The 25,734-nt window shown below is 35.4% G+C and overlaps 1 protein-coding gene across 2 annotated transcripts; it reads left to right on the forward strand.

Moving 5' to 3' along the window:
• The first annotated feature begins 402 nt into the window (after positions 1–402).
• On the forward strand, positions 403–25,734 carry LOC118748507 (eukaryotic translation initiation factor 5). 2 transcript variants are annotated; one of them, XM_036483003.1, is made up of 6 exons: positions 403–533; positions 1,226–1,842; positions 20,228–20,324; positions 21,532–23,185; positions 23,537–24,007; positions 24,080–25,734. In XM_036483003.1, the coding sequence occupies exons 4-6, from the start codon at positions 22,973–22,975 to the stop codon at positions 24,779–24,781; spliced, it is 1,386 nt and encodes a 461-aa protein (XP_036338896.1). In that variant the 5' UTR covers positions 403–533; positions 1,226–1,842; positions 20,228–20,324; positions 21,532–22,972; the 3' UTR covers positions 24,782–25,734. The 2 variants fall into 2 exon arrangements, with proteins under 2 accessions (XP_036338896.1, XP_036338897.1); XM_036483004.1 differs by lacking the exons at positions 403–533; positions 1,226–1,842 and adding an exon at positions 13,922–14,175.

Below are 25,734 nucleotides of genomic sequence, written 5' to 3' on the forward strand. Positions count from 1 at the left end.
ACAAACACATAATTTTGACATTCAGTAGTACCGCGGCGAAAATTTAATTCGCCATCAACACCACCTTGTATAAATTCGCCTTGCTTGAATATTTGATTGATTGATGTTATCCATTTTGAGCCAATAAAGGCCCGTTTACATACAGATTTGGCGTTGCGTTGGCGCTGGCGTCGCCTCGACAGCTGACTATGAATACATGTATTTATATGAACATGTCCACATTACCAAAGTTGGGACTCTTCAACGCAAATAATTCAAGGTACAATAGAAAAAACGGCTTGTTTTTAATCTCTGTCGTTATTCCCAGCAATCGAACGTTCTTTCGATTACACCGATATTTTATCGATTTGCCCAACACGCAACCCTGCGCTCTGAATCAATCAGATTGACGATTATAGTCGACGATTGAAATTGTAGCACAAAAAATTATATCAGCAGCAGCAGAAGTCAGAGTCAGAAAACTCGCGGAATAAAAATTATTGAGTGTTTTAAACGCAACGCAATAATAAATTTATTGTTAAAAAATTTACCAGGTAATTGAGAAACTAGAAGATTTTGTAATTTTGCAACTCATATTGATGAATGTTTGCATATTTGTGATGTGGAGAGCAACGAGTTCGAATGACTCGCAAATTAGTTTTGCTTGTGAAATTTTGTCTTTTTTGTGTTGCTAATGTGCCACCATCGGCACCAATATCACCACTACTACCTCTGCCGCTAATCGGCCAGACGTCGTCCATCTTTTTGCACCGTGGCGGATGTGCCCATGTGCGCTGATACGTTCTTTTATGTATTTGTATGTGCATTTGCGAATGTGTTTTAGCAACATTCACTGCAAATTTTTGTATGAAATCGAAAATTATAGCAAAAAATAATTAATTTTGGATGTGACGTCACAAAGGCCCTGGTTGCAATGGGATCTTGCGAAGTAGTTCTTGCGAACACGAAGACACGGTACAGTAATTTTGCCAATACTTGTGTATTTGTTTAACAACGTAGCAACAGCACCCAACCTAGAATTCATACACGTGCCTGCCCTTTTTGTTATGCAGTGGCGGTGAGTTCCATGGGCGTATATGGTAGGTTGAAAGTGCAACTTAACCGCTTCAAAAGATAAAATCCAAATTCATTGAAGAACATGTTAATTCTGTTCTATTAGCCTTGCTCTCCACATGCTGTCTCAGCAAAACATATAAATTTTATATATTATTATTTTTTATTGCAGATAATTCGCATTTTATTTTGCACCATAAATTGTGTGTGTTACCAATCTATTGGCAATCGCAGCCTGTTACCAGAGCGCTTGCAACTCTTCACGTGGCAGAGAGTGTCTTTTAGCACTAGTGAGCGACACTGTTTTGGTGGAGCACTAAGTGTGGAGCATAATCAAGTTTTTTCCTCTTTAATACAAAACCAGACTGCATATCGCAACTTATCGTCTCGGCTTATTGTTGTATCAAGCATCTAAGCAACAACAAAGCAGCATTTTCAGCACTAATTCGCAAAATTCTTTTTTGAATTTTTATTTTATTTTGGTTGGTTTGCTTTTCGTTTGCGATCAATCACTAATTTTGAACTTCAACAAAAAAAAAAACTGCTACTTATCAACTTAATGGTGAAAATTTGAAGCCGTGAAGAAAATACTATTAAACGCATTTTATAATCGTGTAAAACCACAAAAGGTAGTGTAAAAACCAGCACAAAAAGCCAGTTGTAAGCTCAGTGTAAAGTTTGCATTGGAAAATAATTTTTGGACGATACTCTTTGATTTTCGTGTGAATTGTTTTGCGCACCCCAAGGAGGGGAGTTACTTGTTTTATATGACTTTTGAAAGATTAATTGGTGAGTATGTTTGTATTGTATTAATAAAAAATTATATATGTATGTATGTAAAAAAGCGATAAGTTGTAATTATCGGTGCTCGTTTCCGCTATAGTATACGTAACCGGAACAACCCAGGTTTATATCTGACCAAGAACTGACAGCATCACTCTACAAAAAATCTTTGCTCCCCGTCAGGGAGCATAACACAAAGCTCTGTATGCGGTTCCTAGTAGGGTGCCTCAGACCTGGGCACCCGAATAGACAATTGCTTACAGAAGAGCCCTCACCAAGGCACGTCAGGAGACATCTATATAAACTGACTGACGAAATGCAGAGGTTCCGTAAATAACCTTTGGCATTCACAGGGTTATATAGACTCCCCGTCTGTGAATGCCGTTTTGGGCACACAACCACCCGACGTGGACAAGACAAAGCTGTGTCTGCCTAAAGACTCTGGCACCACAATAGCATAACTTCGCTCTGACTACTGCAGCAGGCTAAAGTCATAGCTGGGGTCTACTCTGTATTGTGCCAAGTATTCGAATCCGAATGAGTTTCTTATCCAATCGAAATACAGAGTAGACCCCCTGAGCTAAGGAAGTGAGCGACTTCAATAGGGTCTGTCCATAAGTACAGGGGCGTCAGCAGGGGGACTGTATACATACCGTCGGCATTCATCATATAGAACTTTATATCAGCTTCAAAAAATGACTTTCCATGATCTCCACGATCCAATTAGGTGCATAGGGTCGAAATTCGGTCTAAAAATTATTGTCCTTCACTTTTATAGGCCGACTTCCATTTTCCAGTTTTTATTTAAGAACATTTTACGGACGAAAATTTTCCCACATGTTGATTGGATTACGACGCTTCAGTGGGAATTTCAGCATTTTAACGATCCAAACCCACACCTAAGCATATTAAAAACTATCTCTGGTATAGTAGAGTTCAAGTTCTCGAATATCCTACCAAGTCGGCGGACCTCAACCCTATTGTGAACCTGTTCGGTATCTCAAAAGGAGAGCTTCCGGTCAACGCCTTCGCAATAAGTATAATTTCTTCCAAGACTTAATAAGTGATTGGGAAAACTATTTATAATATACAAAACTGAATATACTATCCTCAATGCCTCTTAAGAATCACATAGCTTATTAAGAATAAATGATTTGTTGCAATTGTTTTGCAGCCGAGTATGGACCAGTTTTTGTTTTTTATTCAGACGTTTTCGCGAAGAAGTGGTAATTGAAACACATTTATTAGAGAGAACTTCTGGCTATTTAAGAATTAATCCTAACATTTTTGTAAAACTTTGTATTGAAGGAAATACAGCAATAACATGAATTTAACTAAATTTTTTGCGTCTGTTTTGCACAATACTGTAGGCATGTATGTACATATGTACATACAGTGATGCTCGCTTAATTGCTCACATTTTTTACAATATTCGCAATGTTAGATGTGATAATTTTTTTTTGTTAATTTTTTATAAAAATATACCATATTCTATAACATTAACCATATAAATAAAAGTTTGAAACTATGTGCAAAATTCTAGAAAATTTAACCAATTTCAAAAAAATGCCATCAAAATTGTCAACTTTTTCTTCAGAATTTTTAGAAACTTATTGGGTATGCAGTTTTGTGGCCTATTGAATTTTAGTATAACAATGTGCAGGTTTGAAAAATACACACAGGCATCTTCTCGAGCACAAATCTTCAAGTAAATTACTTTCAGTTTTTATTTTAAAATTTATTTTTGTGCCGCAAGTAAACGTAAAGACAATGCAAACAACAATGGACAAGCCAACAAAGGCTACGATAAAAAATTTAGCAGTCTAAAAAACAAATAGAAGAACAACGAAAGCAGGAATTTAAAACCAGTTCACTAGCTACGCGTTGCATCAACTTGTCTGTGTCTTTCATTGTCAACGGAATGTTTGCTGAATACAAATTTTATATCTATGTACGTAATATATTTTTCGTCAATTTGTTTATGCTTATTTGAGATACCTAAGAACGTTTGAGTTATTTGCGATTGAAACTTTCAGTTTTCTGCCTGTTTCTTCTGTTACTTGCCGTAAACAAGCAAGGAATTCATAAAATGTTTCAAAAATAGTGGCTATTTTTTTTTTTAGCAAAATCAGAGTGAATCGCATAATTTTTGCAAGTAGTGCAAAGTAAGCAAAATCACTTTATATTTTAACTGCGTTTTCTATTGTCAGGCATTTACAAAATGTTTTTTTGTGTTTTTACCTAATGGGCTCGTTTTTGGTATTGCTTTTGATGACTGCTAGGCTTTTTGCCACGGAAGGGGGCGTCCATTGCTTTGTCTGTACCCATTGTGGTTATTTGTTCGCCAAAGAGTTGTTTTGCTTATAAAGTACATACATTTATATATTAAAATTTTATTTTATTCTACTCTTTTTATTGTTTGAGTTTTATGTTCTTTTATACCATACATTTTTATACCTAAACTCCACCTGCAGTTGCAAAGCATCGGTATGATACACTAGACTGCTTTCTGCCTTTGCTGGCTTTTGTGCTGAGCCTCTCATATGCTTTTTTATTTTTACTTTTATTACTTACTTTTTGCTTCTATTGATAATTGCATACGTTTAACCTATTTTCAACACTCAATTACGTTGATTTAAATTCAGTTCGTGTTGTTAACATAAAGTAGTTTAGTTTCAAGGCATTGCATTAGGGCTCAGGGTTGTGTTTTCTATAAGCGCATGTTGCGCCGATAAGTAAGTTCAAATGAAATTTGCACGATTATCAAGCAGTTTTCTTTCGTATTGTCAATTAGGTTGCCTAAGAGTTAAACATTAGAGATTATTTTTTGCAACTTAATTAATTAAATACTTGTACCGCAAACTTGCTTATAAAATATTTAAAATCCACTCTTTAAATTTGGTTCGCTACACTTTGTTACAAATATGTGCTTTCATTTGCTTATCACATTTTTGCGCTTGCATGGATTTATGTTTGTACATTTGTATACATATATGTATGTATGTATGTACGTACATATACATAAATACATATATAGTTGCCCAGCCAGTAAAGAAACGTAAATTTTGCCGACACTGCAGTTTAGTTCAATTTTCCGTATCCGATAACGAATAGAAAAACTCCTACAGTTATCATCAATTTTCGTATCCGGAAAACGTTCGATACGTCATTTGAAAGCAATAATTGTATTTTATTTTCTCAAGCTCAACATTTGAATGCATGCATGCGTTGTTGGCAGTGGCTGAGCGTGCAGAGGTGGGTGCCTCTATTTGTAAACTTCCAGAAGGTGCCGAATTCCGTCAGGCGCTTCGTAATTTTATTTTATTTCTTTTGAACCATGAAAAAGTATCTGTGAAGTGCAGAAGGAAAGCGTATTGAACAAAGAATTCAATCAGACAAATTTTAGAAAAAAAAACAGCCGAAAACGTATCCGTTTCACATACTGTTGTCTGTACGTACGTAAAAGTATTCGAAAATGGAATCAGTAAACGGACAAAAATCCGCACTTCATCCACTGGTTTTTCCTATTTCGGATCGGTTTTCGGATTTTTTGCTGGCTGGGTGTTTGTTGAAGTTATATAATATATACTAGCCGGCCACGCGCTGAATGTATGCATATGTATGTACATACATTTTCGTATTTGGAGAAAGAAATCATGTCATCATGTACTTCGTTTATTATATACATAAACAAATCTTGTCTAAATCCGTTCAGTAGCGTGGTTAAAATATCTCGCCTTTCCTTTATACTTTGTATAGAAGTTAGTAATTTTAAATATGTGGCAACCCAAATCAAAAACTTAAAGTTTTTGTACATGCGAAGGCCACGCACTTTCATTTTGTATATTATTTTTTATCCAACGAACGGTGAAGATCTGATATAGTTTTTAAGTAGGTGGCAACCCTACTCAGAAAAATTATACATTATTACACAGGCTAAGTCTTTTCGTTTGACAGTGACGGTACAGAACTGATGCCTACGCTTATTATGATTGAATATGGCAATTTTATTAACAGGTGGCAACCATATTAAAAAAAAAACATTCGTGCCTTTCTAGAGGCCAATCCCTTTCATTTGACACCTCACCTTTTGTAATCCAACGAACGGTGCGGATCTTATAGTTTTTTAGACAGATCCCTCTCCTGTCGATACAGAGTATAATAGAGGAAATCTCGTCAAAATCCGTTCAGTAGTTCTCGACTTTCCTTTATACTATGTATAGATAGATTATATATGGATATGTATGTATATGTATAATTACATTCCAGCGCCACTCGATATCAATCTATTTTGAAAGAGTTTATAACTAATTAGTGAAAAATAAAATCGCATAAAATCACTTGAGTTTGTGCATTGGAGGGCGAGTAAAAGTAAATAAGTTTTTGTTGCGCAAACCACACAAGCTTTTGGCTACGTGCTGTACATACTTCATTAATTTTCATATACTTTTTGCATAACTACATATTTTTATATGCACATACAGTATTGGCCAAGACAATAGCATCCCCATTTCAAAGTGATATTGTTTCCCACTCATGTTTATTTATTTATTTTTAGAAATTTTCAATTAAAATACAGTTCATTCTCTAATAAAACCCATATAAACCCACGTTTTAAACTATGTAAAAGACTACAAAAAAAATTCAACAAATTTTCACCTAAATTTCATATTTTTTTGTTCTCAGAAGTGTTATAATTTTTTTGAGTACGCAGTTTTATAATAATTTATTAATAATTAAACATAAGTGGCAAAGAATATCACTTTGAAATGATGGTGCTATAAATATGGCCAATACTGTATGTGTGCATGTACTTACATATTTTTCCTGTACACTTTCATTTATTTACTTTTATTGGCCCGCAAAAAAACTTAATTTGATCGCTCAGCTTAGGTACGCAATATTAAAGTAAACGAATAAATGTTGATAAGCAAAACTTTTAATAAGGTTCGGTAGCATGTGATTGATTTCGTTTGAAAAAAATGCAGGGAATTTTTCTGGAAGATTGATATTAGTTAATTCGAGCTAAACAATTTTGGTTTTCTGACTTTTTTCTCTGGATTTTCTGCAAATTGTACATACATATGTAGCACATTTCAGTATTTTTTTGGTCTCTTTTTTTTTAAATATGTTTTCATTCTTTGGCCATTTTTATTTTAAATTTTACTAAATTTTTGCCTTTACTTTTGTTATATGTATGGATGTATGTATTAACTTTTTCTGTTTGTGACTCAAAATTTTCTCTCACTTGTAGGTGCAAATAATGGCTCATTAGAGTATAAATCGATGAAATATGCAAAAGATGTATGAATGTATGCACTACTAATATATAGTATGTATATATGTATATGCATGTGGGTGTCTGTTTGCCCGTTGAAAATAAAATTTTTTTTTGATCTAAATAAAACTATTCGCATGAATGGTGGTTACGTTGACATGTGTGAACTATTTGGCCAAGTAAAATGATGGCACGCGTTCTACATGAACACTTAAGCGACAAATGCCGACACACATTTATGTACATATGTACATTTGTAAAAATAGTTTTTCCACTAAACAGATCATTTATTTGCCGAAATATATAAACTCAATAAAAAAAGTGATACAAAAACTAAATTACGGTCGACTATTATTGACACGCGATTTGTTATTGACTTCTCTAGGAAAATAAGTGCTTACTTATACATGAATTTTAGTGGGTTATGGTATTTGTTTATAACTAGATTTATTTATGCCCTTCGAAACAAATAGCTTCGGCAAGGAAAATATGATACAGCGAATATTGAAATCGACTAACATCAAGGGTAAGATTATGGCCACGCCTATTAGCCACCACTAAACACCAGTTTCTTTTTTGAAAAGATGTTGGGCTTTCATTTTGTTTGTTTACGTTTATTTATTAATTTTTAAGATTTTTTAATTAACCCAGAGAAAAACATTTTTATTGACAAAACCCAAAAATATGACTTACCGAATAAGGGGATGCTCTATTTTTTAAATTTTAATGAAAGTTTGATGCATTTTTTTTTAGTGTTCTACAAAGTTTTATACTTAGGTTTGTATGGTATTTGTGAGGGAACGAAAAGTATTTTAATTGAAAATTTTTAAAATCTAACAAATAAACATCGCCACTCAAAATACCAACATTTTATGTCCAACATTTTTTTTGGCATCCTTTCTTCACTTAAAATCACTTTAATCAAATTTGTGTGGCTCATATTCGACACAAGAGAGATTTTCGTCTGAATATCATTTGTAGTGAGGTGCTTATGCTTCTAAAGACGCATTCATCGTTCTAGTTCTGAACGTTTTCTGCCATGTGGAAAAAAGTTCTGAACTAAAACGATGAATCCGCCTTAAAGATTCGCCGAGTGGCGCCACTTTTGTGGTTTTAACAAGCGCTTTAAGCTTTTTAAAGCGTGTTAAATTTTTGAATACACAGTTTACGCGTCAATCGGTTGGATGAGGCATGCATTGTGTTTTTAATCTTTCGCCATTCGTTTGATTTGCTGTAGTCATTTATTTTTTAGTTTTTTTCCAAAGTTCATTAAACTGCCTGGTTTGCTATTTCAAGTTTCTAAAAAACTTAATATTTCCGCACATTGACTATTTTTTTGTTTTTTTAAACCGACTTCCAAAAAAGGAGGAGGTTATCAGTTCGTCGGAATATTTTATTTTTAGCATTAGAATGTCAAGCGTGCAAATTGCAAGAACTTTTTGGCACAAAACAACACATTTTGAAACGAAATCTGATATTTTCTTGCTACATATTTTTGGTTTTTATGCAATCTGATTTATTTTCGCCAATTTGAAGTCTAGCGTCAACTCTCAGAAATCTGCCTACTAGCCAATACTTTTGTTTGGTTTCTCCGCATACCTTTTAGTATTTATAACCTCACATAATTTGTATTTCTTATTTGCCTTCTACCTAACATTAAACGCTAATTAATTGCTAAACAACTTTAATAACGAAGTAATTACACTTTTTTCTTCAATATCGCAGCTACTCATAAAACGTAATTCTTTGTAGCCCATCTCCGCCTCCACCACACTTAACAACTTTTGTTGTTTTATTTGGCCCACTTATTTTTTACTCGCCTTCCGCTGTAGATATTTTTTCACTTGTTTTCGCTTGTTTTCCCTACAATTAATTATGTATGTTTTGTTAGCTCATAATTGGGCATTTATTTTACACTTGTTAAGTCAATAAGGCGCGTCGGTGCCCTCAACATTGTCCCTGTGTCCTTTCCAAGCTAATTGAAGTGGTGAGCGTCTGTTGCTGCGCTCACTTTTGCAGCTACGCAGCGTTTTTTTTTTTTGAAACCAGTATTCTACTTTCTTATTCTGTTTTTAGCACAATTGCATTAAGCGTCAACTTGTTCTTTGTTTACTCAGCAAAAACATTGCACCTGCAATGTGTAGTGGGAAGAATAATGACCCTATTCATAAAAAATAAAATAGGTTTATAGAGTTCTATAAAGTGACAATTTCATACAAATTTTCGGTTTATAAAGCAGTTAAAGTACTCTTTGTTTTTTATTAAGTCGGGTGTAAATTTAAAACATCAATGCAAATTTAAGCTTAAAAAAATAAAATTTAAATCGTTGTACAATTTAAAATATGTTTGCAAAAAAATGAAGTTCGAAATTATTCGCAGGATAAAAGTCATAAAATTTTTTAATGTAAAATAGCGGTTACAACACTTTTAGACAGGGACCGTAACAGGTTACAACTTTTATAATAAAAATCGCTCTTCAACAATTATTTTTTACTTTTATTTAATTACTCCTTAAATAAATAACAGTTACAGAAACTTAGTTGTAACAAATTACGGATAGTGTTCGAGCTACAAAAATGTATGCGATTATCAAAATTTGTCAAGTTAATGAAATTTATCAAGTTATCGACATTTATTGAATTAAGTATTATTGTTTATAGTTAAAGAAATTTATCGAGTTATCGTAATGCATTGAGTTCTTTTAATGTATCGAGTTATCGATATTTATTGATTTACTTGTCGAGTTATCGATATTTATTGATTTGTCGATTTATCGAATTGAAGTTTTTGGAAATGTCAAAATACATAATCGATTTATCGAAATTTAAAGGTTATATAAGTTAATCGAGTTATCACTGCTTATAAAATTTTATCATGTTACCAGAGTGTAACGAGTTATCGAAATTTGTCAATAGCTTTTGAAAAATATGGAGCTATCAAAATTAACCGAGTTATCGAAATTTATGGTGGTGTCCAAAGTTTATCGAAATTTACCGAGCTTTCGAAACGCACAGTTATCGAAAGTTATCGGATTATCGATATGTATGCATTTATAAAAATTTATCGACGAAAAGGAATGTATCGTTTCAATTCCAAGTCCTGTCAAAGTCCTCCAAAGATTTTCAAAGATATGGAAAATTGTAGTCATGTTTTTGTTTCCCCACGTCTCCACCTTCTACCAGATTCTGTTAAAAAAGCTGTGTTAAGACCGAAATGTCAAGTGGAGACCGCAAAATTCCACTGTTAAACCATATCTGTCTTAACGAATTTCTTACCATCGCTGTCTAAACATCAGCTATCACTTTGTAGTTTGACAACTCGGTTTTTATTTACATTGGGTACAGATTGATCTGGTTCGCTTGATGCCATTTTAAATTTGTTAATTTTTTTGTAGTTTGCTACAAAGTTTTAAACTAGGGTTTTTATATCGGGTTTAATTAAAAATTAATAAATTTAAGACCAGAAAATTAAATATGCACAAGATAGCGTGATGCTTAATAAAATTCTGAAATAGGGCGTCTTGAAAAGTTTTCTGAGATAAGGCGTTTTCGAACTGGCTGCCGGGATAGGTCGATCTTCCACTTAGGTATCGATATGTGGTAGGGCTGGTAATACCCGGGTACCCGTGGTTTTAATTACTCGATTTTCCCGGGTACCCGGGTAATATACATAATATGCATGTCGGTGCTGATTAAACGAAAACATTTTTGATTATTCAGTACTACACTGAAAAGGTATACCTTGACACTAAAAGAGAAGCTTTATAGTAGCAAATAGTCGTTTTGATTCTGCCTTTCTACTCGTATCGTAGTAGCTTTCATTATCTTCAGTCCATGGAAGATTCTTATAGATTTTCCTATATACATATGTATGTAATCGTAAATGCGCTTAAATTTCACCTCCCCACATTTTCGGGTACCCGGGTAATTACTACACTGCCCGGGTAACCGGTATACCCGGGTAGCTCAGTGTCCGGGTCAAATCATCAGTCCTAATATGTGGGTGCTTGCTTAAAACCTTTTTATTTTGAATTAAATTCTCGAAAATCTTGAAGAAATAGAAATTTCGAATCTTCGAAATGCCTATTCGAAAATTAACAATTTCAGGCTGAAAACTTGATATTTCGAAACCCTAATTCCAATATTAGAGATTATGGAAAACGAGTTTCGAAAGGTAGAGCTCTTTCTTATACGTTAACTTCACTTCTTACAAAATTTTGCATTTTATCTCACCTCTTTTAAAACCTCTCTTTATGGGTTCGATTTTCCTTACTTAGTTGGGAGTCTGTATATATCGACCCCGTATTTAAAAACACTCTCTAACAAAATATTTAAGCCCTATTTTGAATTAATTTTACGATACATGAAGTAGTAGTGATTTCTGAGATACGGGGTTTTGCCAAAGTACCGTCGATATGTATGTGTGCGTAACTGTGTAGAGATTTTATCGAAGCATGCAGCAGTTTTTCCTGCTGAGCGCATTCTGCGCATGCGCTGCGCTAAAATCTGCAAGAATCGTTGCAGAGAGTATAAGCGGAAGTAGGAAAAATTTTGAGAAGCACTTGAATATGCAAATGTTGTTCACTCTATATATAAAAAAAATATATAAAAATAAATATACATACATACATATTTAAAAGAAGTAATACCAGCACAATAAATTAAAATTGAAAATAAGTAGAAATTTAGGGAATTAAAATAAAAATAGAAATACATACATAATGAAATATTAATAAACAAAATTTAAATTAAAAGTTTAATAAAGGAATTAAGTTAAATTTAAAATAAAAGGAAATTAAGAAATATAAAAAAAAATTAGAAAAAAAAATTTTAATTAATTTAAAATTAAAACAAATTAAATTAACACTAAAACAAAATCATAATAACAATAGATTGGCGCATACACATACATATGTAGTATGTTAAAGTTTGGCCGAGCTTCTCCTTCGATTTGTGGCGTGCGCCTTAAGCATAAAACAAATTGTATAAAAAATATATCAATTCTTTAGATAGTCAGCAAGACTCGACCGTTTTTTGTTGCAAGAATAACCAGCTGAAAAAAAACATATTTCTGACTCTACACAAAACCACGCCAACAACTCTGCCACATTGTAAAAGTTTTATATTTTTTTTCAAGTGCTGCCAGATTTTTCCTTTTTACACAATGCTTAAAATGTTTTAAGGAGTGCGCAGTTATTCACAAGTTCTCAAATTCATTTCGGAGTGAACATGCCTCAAGTTCACTTTGAATCCGCATTTTGGTGTTCTGCATTTATCCGTTTTTCATTTCAAATGCACTTGAATTGGTTTTTCCGTTTTCGAATTCACATAATCGCGCACACCGCTGGGAGAAGTGTAAGTTAGTTTCTGGTAAGGCATTATTAGGTGCTCCTATTTCCTACGGGGTAATGCACATGTTTCTACAGTTTGGGAATCACTGTATTGTTGAATACGCCGAATTTCAATCTGTTTCCTTTGGCTGCAGTTTTCGCTTTGGTTTTTTGTTGTTTTTCTTCACTCATACAAACACATGCGGTTAAGAGCGGATTAGAAGGATTGACTGTGAATTAAAAAATAAAGTATCCCTTGAAAAGTTTTTTATTTTTATTTAGCCTCTATTAAAAGGTTATCTTAAACGACACCTATGACTAGTTAATCGTTAAAATATTGTTTGGGAATACAATGAAATATTGCTTTAAATGGAGAATGGTCTATCTCCACTTAGGCTACTTTAATTGAGGGGCACAGATATCTATATATGTCGATGGGTACACTCATATGTATGTAAGTGTGTGTGTACTCAGTGGTCGACCAGCCGCTGCTTTCTCGACTGAGCTTCGTCGTATTGTGGGAAATTGAGGATACTCATACGTACAGGATTATTGCACTTGAGGTAGACGTATCAACCGCCCGACCAATCCACCGAGCAACGGACTAGACCAACTCAAAACAAGCATACGCTCGGCATACGCACACCCTCTTTAAGTCAGCGCCAGCAGCTCAGCCAGCACAACTCTCGACGAATCGACGACACTTTCAAGTTGTAACTTCGTGTTTAGTCGTTTTTTATTTGCCTTGCTGTCTAGATGTGAATTTTCCAGCAAAAAGCTTAAACCGAATTAACGTGAAGAAAAAATTATAAGAGAAAAAAATAATTAATTAACTTAAATCTGTTAGAATTACAACAAAGCACTGGAAAAAATCATTAAAACGTACTAAAATTTGTTCAACGTGAGCAATTTGCCACTAGAGCGGCTGCACAGCGTTCGTCGGCAAAGAAAATTTCAAATAAAATCATCAAATATTCATTGAAATTGAAAAAATAAATTTTGATTAAAAATTTGAAAAATTAATGCATTTTTAAACGTCGTCGTCGATTCGCAACCTGAAAACAATCACGAAAAGTAATATATATATACATAAAGTGGAGTGTAGTATTTGGAAAAGCAGCAGCAAAAGTGACCTGCAGAGAGTAGCGCAAAAGGACGCAGGTCAACAGTGGAAATCGAATTGGAAAGCAAGCAGCAACTACATTTTTCTTGCTACGCTGCTAAGCCGCAGACAGTTCGTGTGCAGCAATTTTAAATACAATAACAAAGCGGCAGTGATTAAAAACCATAAGCAGCGAAATAGCAAAACTAAAAAATAAAAAATAAAACTTAAAAAAAATAACGTCCGCGCGTGTGTCGCTTGTATTAATCAATCTTACGCTGAAAGAGACCCCAGTTTCGCCTAGAAGCGTGCTATGGCAATAGTTTCAGGCTGTTCGTGCGCCTAAAAGCAGTTCTATAAAAGGCACGAATAGAAGAACGCTTCGATATTTAACATTGAATTAATCTTTTTTTTTTTTTGGGTGTCGGAAACTATTTCCACGAACAGCAGAATTTTCGTGTGATTTACGACTTTATCCGGGTTCTTTGAAGATTTCTTGCACATTGTCTTCGTTGTTGTTGTTTGCGTGTACGCCGCGTCAGCCGTTAAGCCAGCAACATCGTCATATGGTGTGCGGTTTGTGGCTGTCATCAGTGGCCTTTAACGCCCCCAGCGCATATACCAACAGCAGTAAGTGGAGCTGAAATTTAGTAGTTGGATTTGTATTTGTATATTTTGTAGCATTTTAGCTTTTAGTTTTGAGTGAAATACAAGAAAAACGTATACAAAATTAAAGTCATGAAAGAAGATATAGAGTAGCAGAAGTAACTTCTGAAAATCGCATCGTGAAACCGTTGGATTCTACTTGCAGTTTATTTACTAAGTTTCGCCCAAAAATATACATACAACATGTAAGCGCTAAATTTTCGTAATATGAGGGGCTGCTAGTTTACAATGGCAGACATTGCATACTATCGGGCACAATTTTTCCATGAGGATTTTAGGGACGATAATTTCAAGTAGGGGCACAGCTAAGACATTTTCCAAATTAAAAAAACTTTTGTAGAAAATTCACACAAATGAAAACAATTATTTTTGCTTACCGAATTAAAAGCTGGACAATTTCGAAAATTTTGCAAAAATATGAAATTTTCGAAATTGAAGATTTTGAGAATTCTTTCATGAAACTTTCCGGCACTTTCAATCAACGTTTTGGGAACGAAAGCTCATTTAGGAAACTTGGTATAAAATTTTCATTAAAGAAAAGAATAATTTTTAGTAAAACTTGGACATTTTTAAATAAAAAAAAAATGTATAAAACTCATTAAAATAAACACTTTTTTTAACATTTTCCAAGCTAAAGCTGATCGATTTTGAAACTCGCCAAGTTTAACATTTTCGAAACTAAAGATTTTTGATAATGCTTACAGAAATTAATCAAATACGCTTTCTTTGTCTTTTCCAAGTGTTTTTATACTGAAATTGATAAAATTAGTTGAAGAGGAATTTCCAAAAAAAAAGAAATTGCGGAATCACTATAAATTGGAAACTTTTGAACTTGAAAGAAATATTGTAAAAAAGTAAAAAATTTAAACAGGTATATTTGGATATACGCATATCTGTTCTAATATTCGGGTTTTACAATCAGATATTCGAATATCCAGATTATCCGGATATTAAAAAAATCCGGATAGAACTCCCAGCCCTAATTCAAACTAATGAAATTTGCAAAAAATAATTGACATTTTCTTTCGTATATCCCCAAAACAGGTAATTTCGATTCAGATACTTTTGTGCAAATGTTTAAAATTGATCAAATGGAAGCTTTTGGAGAAACGACACTTTCGAAATTTGAAATAGAAAAAACCGAAAAAAATAAAGTTTTGCTCGTTCCTAAGAAGCTGTGGGAAATCGAAAGGGGATATTTCCGAAATTGATAGAATTCCTATATATGTAAATTCAAAAAAGCAATATAAAAGTGACTTCGCTATGAAAAACAGTAGAACAAAGTTTAGAAATTGGAAACATTTCCTTTGTGCATACACAAATATTGTAATATTTATGTACAAAAATTCCAAAAAATCTGACTTTATTGGCAAAATTCCCGAAATGTTTGTGTAAAATTGAATCAAATATTTAAAAAAAAAACTTTATTTCAAGAAAAATCTGAAAATCTCTACCCCATCACTAAACTTTCATCAACGCACAGCAGGTGTATTAGTAGTCTACCACCCACTGTGTATTAAATGAATTTTCCTTGTTTTCAGCGAATTGTACATTATCACAAACTAAATTGCTTCACATGCAAGCGTATTTCTACTCACTTCCCCCTTCCCCTCCCCCACAAACACGCTCACCTCTTCACGTCTCAACCATTCACACCTTAATCATTTATCCATTGACAATTTTCTGCTGCGCTGGCACTTTTGTCTAGCCTCCAGCTGCTGGCATCGTCGTCTTCTTAGCTGTTTTGGTTGTTGTTGCCTTTGTTGTTGCTGCTGCTGCTGATGCCGCTGGTGTTTGGTTCAAGCGCCACTCCTGCATACGTTTCAACACTGCACCCACTTTGCCGCCTTCCTTCTTGGTTGTTCAGCCCTTTTTTTTGCATTGCATTGTTTTTTCCTCCGGTTTATTTTCTTTATTTTTTTGGTCTCGAATTTTAAATTGCATTCAATTTACTTGCACGTCTTCACTTGAAAGGATTCCTCCACCCACATTTGCTTCGTCGACTTCTTTCGTGACTCAGCTGCTGCTTTGTTTTCGCTTGTGATTTTATCATTATTGTTGTTGTTTTTTGCTATTCAAATTTTCTTGCAAAGTTTGCAATTTACCATTTTTTTATTTTTTGTTTATTTTTTGGTATTTGTTTTTTTTTTTTGGCTCAGTTGCGTTTTTTTTCGTTATCTTTATTGTTTTCGCATTCGCAGGGTTTCCATTTCATGCGTCGTTGCCGACGAATGTGCGCTCGCTTTGCACTCGTCCGGCCATTACACGCACTACTAATCCATCTCCGTGGCAATGTACGAATGCCAGTGTGCACATGTGTATATTTTTCATAAGCTTTTTCGCATAGCATTGCAAATTCGAGATTATTCTGGTTGGTTTGCGAGCTCAGTTTCGGTAATTTAGGGTTGTTATTTGCTCTGTTGGAAAATTGATTTATTTGTTAGATATAATGAGAGCCTGAGCGATCGAACGTCAAATGATGGTTTATTTATTTACAAAAAATAGTCGAAATTCAAACAAAGATTGCAAAGTGGCATTCCATTCCTAGTTGTAAACAAACCATACATTTCTAAAATGACGAAATTATAATTGAAAATTGTATACGAAAATTCGAAGTTATAATCAAAGATTCGAAATTATATTAAAAACTTCGAAATTACATGGTCTCATTCCCCGTCACACTTAAAGTAGTCATAATTCAGACTTCTCCCCAAGTGAAGTATGTAGGAGTAATTCTGGATACAAAACTATGGTGGAAATCTCACGTGGAGCAGAAGACCTCAAGAGCATTGGCGGCATTTTGGCAATGTAAACATGTCTTTGGCAAAACGTGGGGTCGGTCACCAAAGGGAATACTCTGGATTTATACCTCTATGATCAGACCCATAATCAGCTATGCGTCAATGGTATGGTGGAGCGGACTTAATCAATAGCGTGGGAAATCTGCTTGCTAGACTTCAAAGAACTATTGCTGTGTGCTCTACGGGAGCTTTCTCTACAATACCTGGCGCTGCTCTTGGCGCACTGCTGCACTTATCATCACTTTCTGTCTTCATACGTGGTTAAGCCTTAAACAGGGATCACACGGTTTGTAAATTTGTAGATACAGATTTGATTATTTTGACAAATAGAGAGCGGGGCTATTTACTGAGCTGAACTCAATAAAACTCGATACGAACTCGATACGAATTTCTAGACATTAGCACTCTGTGACTGTGATCGTGTGATACCTGCTTTAAAGGACAGAGTGGAGCGAGGCGGAAATTACTGGCAGCAGATTTCAGACCACTTGTGTCTTTTCAATGTCACAGCATAGTACCACCACCATTACCTTTGTTGAAGAGATTCTATAGTTTTGCGCTCCCTGAGGTTGAATGCTGCTTTAATTTCTGCACTGAGCCCGGACTTACACATTGGGTCCGATGCAGAAAAAGTGAGCTTAAGCTCCGAATCGATTTTCAGTACAAATTCGCGAGCTTGTGCTACGTCTTCGGGGAAAAATTTGAGTCTGAGCTTAGGCTCACTTTTTATACATGGGACCCACTGAGTCTGGGTCAGGATCTGGGGTCTTTATAGAAGTTAATGGAGATAAGCTTCACTTTTCTCTTAGGGAGTATGCTTCGGTCTTGGAGGCTGAGGTATTTGCAATCCTCAAGACCATGGACTACATGGTTGAAAATAGGTGGAGAGGAGTTTACGTATCTACAGTGACAATGATGAGCACATCTAAATACTTTTGTATTTAAAATACTGGTTCTAAACTACTGGGGTACTAAATACTCAAATACTTAGTATTGGGAGATGTCTAAATATCCAAGTTAAAAGCACTTAGGTTTTTAGGAGTTTGCTAAATACTCAAGTAAAAAATGCTGAGGTATTTAGGAGCTGTTAGATATTAAAGTAAAAAAAAAAGTTAAGTATTTAGGAGCTGCTAAATACAAAACACTTTCACTAAAGTACCAAGTTATTTAATCGATAGCTAAATACTTTCAAACTAAATACTTTATGATTTCGAAAAAAATAAAAAAAATAAAATATCATCTTACCTTACACTCACCACACCTGATCCTACCACACCTAAATTCACCAAACCTTAACTCACCGCAACTGAACTCATCTAACTCGTTCTCACCACACCTAAACTTGGGAACTATTACGGGATTTTTTATCGATTTTCCATTCGATATATTTATCGATGTTTTCTATCGTTATTTTTATTGATATATTTATAAATATATTATTGATATACTATCGATTTTCGGATTAATCGCAAAGTAGTCCCGAAAACGCCGCGGAAGTCTCAGAAATCCAGAAATAGTCCATAATAGTAATAATAAATGCTGAATTAGCCCCGAAAATACTGAAATAGTTTTTAAATCTCGATGTATGTAGCCTCGAAAATCCTAGACATTCCAAAGTATTCTCGAAAATTCTGAAATAGTCTTTAAAATCCCGAAATTCTTTATTTTTACATTGCGTACTTAAGTAGCGAGTATTTAGTATTTTATAGTCATAAGTACTAAATGGTTTTGTATTCAGTATTTAATGAAGCCATAAATACTAAGTACTTTTGTATCCAGTATTTAGTAAATACAAAGTCATTAAATACTTTTGTTCACATTATACTTTTTTACGCTTTTTACAAGAAAATGCAAAATGCGTAATCCCAGTTTTTTAATTTTAAAGCAACTTAACTCTTTCATGAAATTTATGAGCTTATTTTCTTTTTTTAATTTCATTTAACCTTTACAAAGTGAATTCTTTCATCGCCTTTGCTCCCGCCCAAGTTATCATTTTCCGTTCTTAAATATCTTGAATACTTTGCAATTCTCGTATTTTTAATTTTTAATACCCTCGCCATTTCCATTTCATCCTATTCACACTTTTCGCCATCAAATGCGCCTTATGCCGCAATGGCCTTGACCGTTGCCACCAACCAAACCAAACCCAAAGCAAATCAACCAATCTGCCCAACTTCCTACTTATCAGCTATTCTCTGTTGAGACACGTGGCAAAGCAAAACGTGCCTAAAATGCGGCCTCAAACACTTGTTGTGGGCATGCTATGGCGTCACATTGTACCCATTTTCATATGCGCCTATTCACTTTGGTTCTTTTACATTAAATCATCATACATTTTTTATAACTATTTTCCGCTCTATTTTATTTCTTTCGTTGCGATTTGCAAAGCATTTACTCGACATCGTATTTTGTGTGTCCTTTTTAATTAAAGAAAAAAATATATAGCTGTGAGTAAACAAGCATAGCATTTCTTATGCATCTAAAAGTAGTCTTTCAATATGTTTGAATAATTTGTGCTGTTAGGCGAAGGAGGGGTTGGGTGAGCCTTGGAAACAGCGTTAAAACAAACAGTAAGCGCACAAATCGCCAGGGAGCGCAGCACACAGCCTTGAGGAAGATGTACGTAGATATATTTGTAGCCAGCTGTAACTGAAACCGCGACATTATACAGTCTGCTTTTAGGCGCAGTGGGGTGTTCTGTTCGAATATATATTATTAACAGCGCTACCAACGGGACTGTGCATAGCCAATGAGCGAGTGTTGCGTTTGGCTTCTTTTACTTTTTTATTGCTGCTTAATTTAAATATCAGTTGCAAAAAATGTCAATTGAAGTTGGTTAACGGTGTTTACTTTAGCTTTTACCTTTGACATGTGTGTATGAAAGCGGTCAAGGTTTTGGCGTGACGGAAAAAAATCGTCAATGCTTAGAATAAAATGTTAGAAATTATTTTGTATTGATTTAGGTTAGCAGAGGTTAGCTAGAGGCGTGTTGACAATGGATTTCGTATGCAAATGGCAGGCGTTTGATTCGTTTTTACCCTTTACTTAAGTTTGATTGTTTGACATTTCATGTTATTAAGGTGTCAAAGTTAGCACTGCTAATGACTATAAATTTTATACATATATGCAGTCTAAATAGTGAATAATTTTTACGACAATAAGTTTAGAACTACAATTTTGCGACAAGCTTATAAATATGATTTCTTTCTTTGCAGAAACACCAGTATTCAAAGGAGCACCACCAACTCCACATCAACGGAGCAAGTTGGTTAGTTCGTGCATGAATTCACATAGGCGATACTTAAGTCATAGGTAAGTTTTATGCCCATACATAGTACATACAATAAATATTTGCACTCTCCATCAACTCTGACTTATGCATATTTTATAAATTTACTTGCTTTTCTGTTTTCGACACGCCAGCGCACAATTTAATAGCCGCCAAATTAACGCCCATTTTTACTATGTCAATTTACCTCGGTAATACAAAATGCGACCCAGCCCTATTAACGTCATGGAAAAATACACAAACGAAAATCGAGCACAACACAACACACCATACCCCACCGCCCGCTTCGTGGTACTCTTTCTCGGCGGCTCGACTCACCACCGGCAGCCTAAATCACACATTGCGAAAAAATCAATATGGAATGTGCAAAAATTTCAGCTTAATCAGCATGTATATATTATTTTTATATACTATACTACATATTTTATGTTGTTGAGCGCATAGCTCTTTGGTTGCTGTCATCAACAGCACAACAAGAGCACTCAAGTGTAGCCCATGTGTAAGTAGTGCTCATGCGGCGTGTTGTGAGGCTGATTCTGGTGCAAAAACAGCTATCCTTTTTTGCTAGCATGTTCCATTGTGTTCTTTGCCACGCGTTGTGGTGTCCTGTGATCTGACAAGAATTTCAGCAAAGTCTTAATCTATGTCCTAAATAGGATATTATTGTCTGATGTTATTGGCCAACATTCCGTACTTTGATGTTGCGGTCGGCAGATAATAAATAAATCAAGTTCAAAATACTTTTGGGACTTGTAAGGCACTTTATATTCAAGTGGTAATGTATGCCCGCGGTTAATGTCATAAATTTCACTATTTAGTGTGCGATTTCAAAGCTAAAATAAATTGCTAAAGTGTCAGGCCAAGCTGCTTAATATCGTATGTTCTCTTAACGTGATCCAATTTTTTTCGCCTTTCGTAATTAAAAAGAATAGTTAGTTCTCTTACGTCGTTTTCTACATTTCACCACTGTAATACGTTTTTATATGCCTAAAAGTATGCAAGAAAATAGCATTCAGTACCACTATCGCAATTTGCAAGCGAGACTTGCATCGTTGATCGTTGTTATTGTTATTTTAATGGTCAAAAAATTCCCCAAGGAGTTCTTGTTTTTTTTTTTCTACACGTTACTATCTGCTTTACTACTTTCCCGTTTCATATATAAATAAGAAATTATTCCCACATTTAATCTCACTCATTTTAATTATCCTTCTCCATCTCACTCTCTTCCAGGACTTCAAAATTTTCCAGTAACAGACATCGGAAGCTGCAACCTTTTAGAGAAACGTGAGCCAATCGCACACCATTAGGCACCACGTTTTCAATTTTTTCAAATATTTATAAACCATAATCGTAATACAGATATCTAACAGCAACAAACATATAGCACTGAAACTGATAAATGTAAAAAAAAAAATATAAAAAAATCTTTCATAAGATATACAAAAAAAAATCTGAAAATATATTTAACAAAAAACCCAAAAATTCAATTCCTACCATAAAGTGGGGTGAAAATTGCATAAAAGTTTCAAAAACTGGAGAACAGTAAAGCAGACCAGCAACCATAAAAAAAATAATAATTCCAGCAATCAATCTGTAAAGTAAAAAAGCCTAGCAATTTGTTATTGCGAATAGTTTCGATCCAAAATCGGAGCAAAACCCAAAAATTAAACAACAAAAATACAAACAACCGTCAAATAACAACAACAAATAGTGGAAGCAAAGCAGCCGCAGCGGAGGACATTCTAAAAACCACCACAGCAGCAGCAACAGCATCGAGCAGGAGTAACGCTACTGTCATCATAATTAACAGCAAAAACAAAGCGCCAATTAAGGTCAAAACAAAAACGAACTTCATGAATTTATCAATAAAGAAGTACAATAAATCAAAAAATAAAAATTTAAGTCTCCTAACGTCTTCGGCATCGTCTTGGAGGGCGTTTCGGAGCTACGACGTTGAAGAAGCGACAGATTTCTACAACGAACAGCAAGCGTACAACGCCAACGCCACCACAGTCGCTACCATAATTGCAGCCGCAGGATCTGGTTTAGCTGCCATAGGATTAGCAGCTAATTCACTGATGTTGAGTGCCAACAATTGGTCACCTTGTTGAGGTCGAACTCTGAATGTAAAAGCAATAAGCGGCAAGTAAGCCAGTAAGCAAGCAACATTGGCTCCAAGCAGCAGAAGACGAAGTGCCGCTGAGTGTTGTCGATTATATCGCAAGGCAGATATCAAAAGCAACATTTCCCAGCTAAATCTGTAGCGTTGAATCACCCATTCTCATTTTTTATATGAAAGCCTGAACAACAGCAGCAATTAAAACAAAAGTCATATAAGAGAGCAAAGTGTAAGGACCGCAATTTGAAAAAATTTAATTTAATTTTAATAAAAATAAAATATAAAGCACCCAACCAAAAGCGAAAGCTAAGCGTTTTCGCCGAATTTCCAGTTAAAAAATAATTGCCAAAATTACGCACAACACACAGCGCGATTTATTATTGCAAACTATATACATTTACAATTCTTCTATACGCAAAAAACGCAAAGCATACGCCACCAATAATCTCTTATAAATCCTAAAAAAAAAAATAATCAAAATAATAAAATCAGCACTAAGCAGCTCATTTGGAGACACTGTAAGGAAGCGCATAACGAAAAGAATCAGCAAAAATGGGTTCCGTCAATGTGAATCGGAGTGTCACCGACATTTTCTACCGTTACAAAATGCCACGGTTGCAGGCTAAGGTCGAGGGCAAAGGCAATGGCATTAAGACCGTAATTGTCAATATGGCCGAAGTGGCACGCGCCATCGGACGCCCCGCCACCTATCCGACCAAGTACTTCGGCTGCGAGTTGGGCGCTCAAACCCAGTTCGACTATAAGGTGAGCGAGTTTCAGGAGTATAAGGTTAGGTACATGACAAATTTCAAACGAATGGAATTTGTTTATTTAGGCCAGATTAAATTATTTTATATTAGGCCAGTTTAGATTATACCAAATGGGATTCGACGAGATATTATTACGATTATTATTAAGATTACACCTGATTGAGGCTTTTCTATATTCGATTTAACCAAATAAAAATAGGCGATAGAATCTACTAGATTAATTCAGCGAATTTGAGGAGAAGCTGAACATATACAACAGTTTTATTTGCCATATCTTTAGTCTTTTCTATGAACTTGGTTCTTTTGCCTGATTAAAAAGTCTAAAACTTTCTCTTCGGCTTTCCAGAACGAGCGTTTCATTGTCAATGGTTCGCATGATGCCAGCAAGTTGCAGGATCTACTCGACGGCTTCATACGCAAATACGTCTTGTGTCCGGAATGCGATAATCCTGAGACTGATTTGACCATCTCAGCTAGGAATCAAACCATTTCGCAGTCGTGCAAAGCTTGCGGTTTCCATGGACTCCTAAAGGTCAACCATAAGGTGAATACATTCATTTTGAAGAATCCGCCAACCGTAAATCCGGCTGCCCAAGGCTCTTCACTGACCGAGGGTAAGCGTTCGAAGCGCGGTCAAAAGAAGAATGGCGAGAACGGTGTTGATGGTGGCGATAAGGCAGCCAGCAATTCGGGTGGTGAATCAGATGGCGGTAGCGGCAATCAGGCCAGTCAAACTGAGGCGGAAATCAGCGCTGCCATACCGGAAAAAAATTTGGATGACGATGATGATGCCAATTGGAGTGTTGATGTGTCTAAGGTTAGTAAGGAAATAAACACAATTCTATTATTTCCCTGTGCTTATATTCTCTTTTCTCTTTTCTACCCGCAGGAAGCCATTCGCGCTCGCTTGCAAGACCTCACTGACGGCGCCAAGGGTATGACCATCTCTGATGACTACGATAAGACCGAAAAGGAGCGCATTGACATCTTCTACGAGCTAGTGAAGAAGAAGCGCGATGCTGGCGAACTCGACTCTGTTGCCGTACACAAAGAGTTGATGATCGAAGCTGAACGTTTGGACATTGTGCACAAGGCCACGCTGGTTCTGGCCGAGCTGCTCTTCTCCGACAACATAACACAGGAGATGCGCAAAAATCGCAATCTTTTGCTGCGTTTCACCCACAACAATCCGAAGGCTCAGCGTTATCTTATTGGTGGTTTGGAACAGATAATCGCTCTACATTCGGCTAAATTGATGCCGAAGGTAGCTGGCATCTTTAAGCTCTTCTACGATTCGGACATACTCGAGGAGAAGGCCATACTGGAGTGGTCGCAGAAGGTTAGCAAGAAGTACGTTTCAAAGGACGTCGCCACTGAGATACATGAGAAGGTCAAACCTTTCATTCAGTGGCTCAAGGAGGCCGAGGAGGAAGAGTCCTCCGAGGAGGATGAAGATGATTCAGATGTTGAGATTGAGTATAATGATCGCGCACGCATTGAGCCTTTGAAGGCTGCCGCTGTGGCCACTGCCGCGAAGAAGATTGTCGACGATGATGACGAGGGCGAAGAAATCGACATCGATGACATTTAAAGAGAAGCAGGACGAAAAGCAGCAAACAGAAAGCAAACTACATCATATGCGCGCAGTTCGTAGCGTAGCGGCTCCACAACTGAACTAAACTGTTTTTAGATTTCTAAAATTCCATTTATTATTTGCGTATTTTGCGTTCGAATTTCAAGTTTTATGCGCTTGTCGGCTACTAAGCTTTTAAGTAGCGTTTGCATGCGTTTTGAGTGTTTGTGTGCAACGACAGCTTGAAACACGCTCGCTCACTTCGTTGCTGCGCTCATACGTCACTTTTGCATTTTTATCTTTGCTCTATCTATTCCATTACTCTGCCCAAATTTTTTCAGTGGAGTTCGCGATTAAGTCGTTACCTAAGTGGCGCCTGCTCTTCACTACACAATAACAAAAAGAACACAAACTGCTGCATAAATTTTTGTTTGCCCTTTTGTATCGGTTTGAAATCTTTATTTTTTGATTTATGTAACTTGTCTTTTTTTAATTTAAGCTATTTTTGCGTTAATGATATTTATGCTTCTATTTTAAACGGCAGAGAAAACACTGAAAGACGCAGCTTCGATTTTGTTTTGATGCTTTGCACACATGCAGTGCTTAATCAACAAACAAGGAAATATAAATAAGGAACATATTTTTCACACGCTCAAAAAATTAACTCAATATTAACTCAATAATTGCAATCCCAAAATATTTTTAAACAGACGTTAATATGTCAGCTGCAGAAAATACAAATACTACGCCTTCCACACGATAGAAACGCTTAGTGCTAACTTTTCCTAAATAAAAACCTAAATATTCGGATATACCAACAAGTGCGACATGTTGCAAAACTTCAGGCTTGGAAAACAACATTTTCTCACTGACATCCGTCGCAACACACAAGCATGGAAAAGAGCAAGCAGCAAGGCTTTTGCGTTTTTCAAACTGTCGTGAATTTTGAAATTTATTATGCAAGTAAAAAA

Source organism: Rhagoletis pomonella, unplaced genomic scaffold, assembly GCF_013731165.1.
Source record: "Rhagoletis pomonella isolate Grant_MI unplaced genomic scaffold, Rhpom_1.0 Rhpom_scaffold_00013, whole genome shotgun sequence".
Classification (NCBI taxonomy): domain Eukaryota; kingdom Metazoa; phylum Arthropoda; class Insecta; order Diptera; family Tephritidae; genus Rhagoletis; species Rhagoletis pomonella.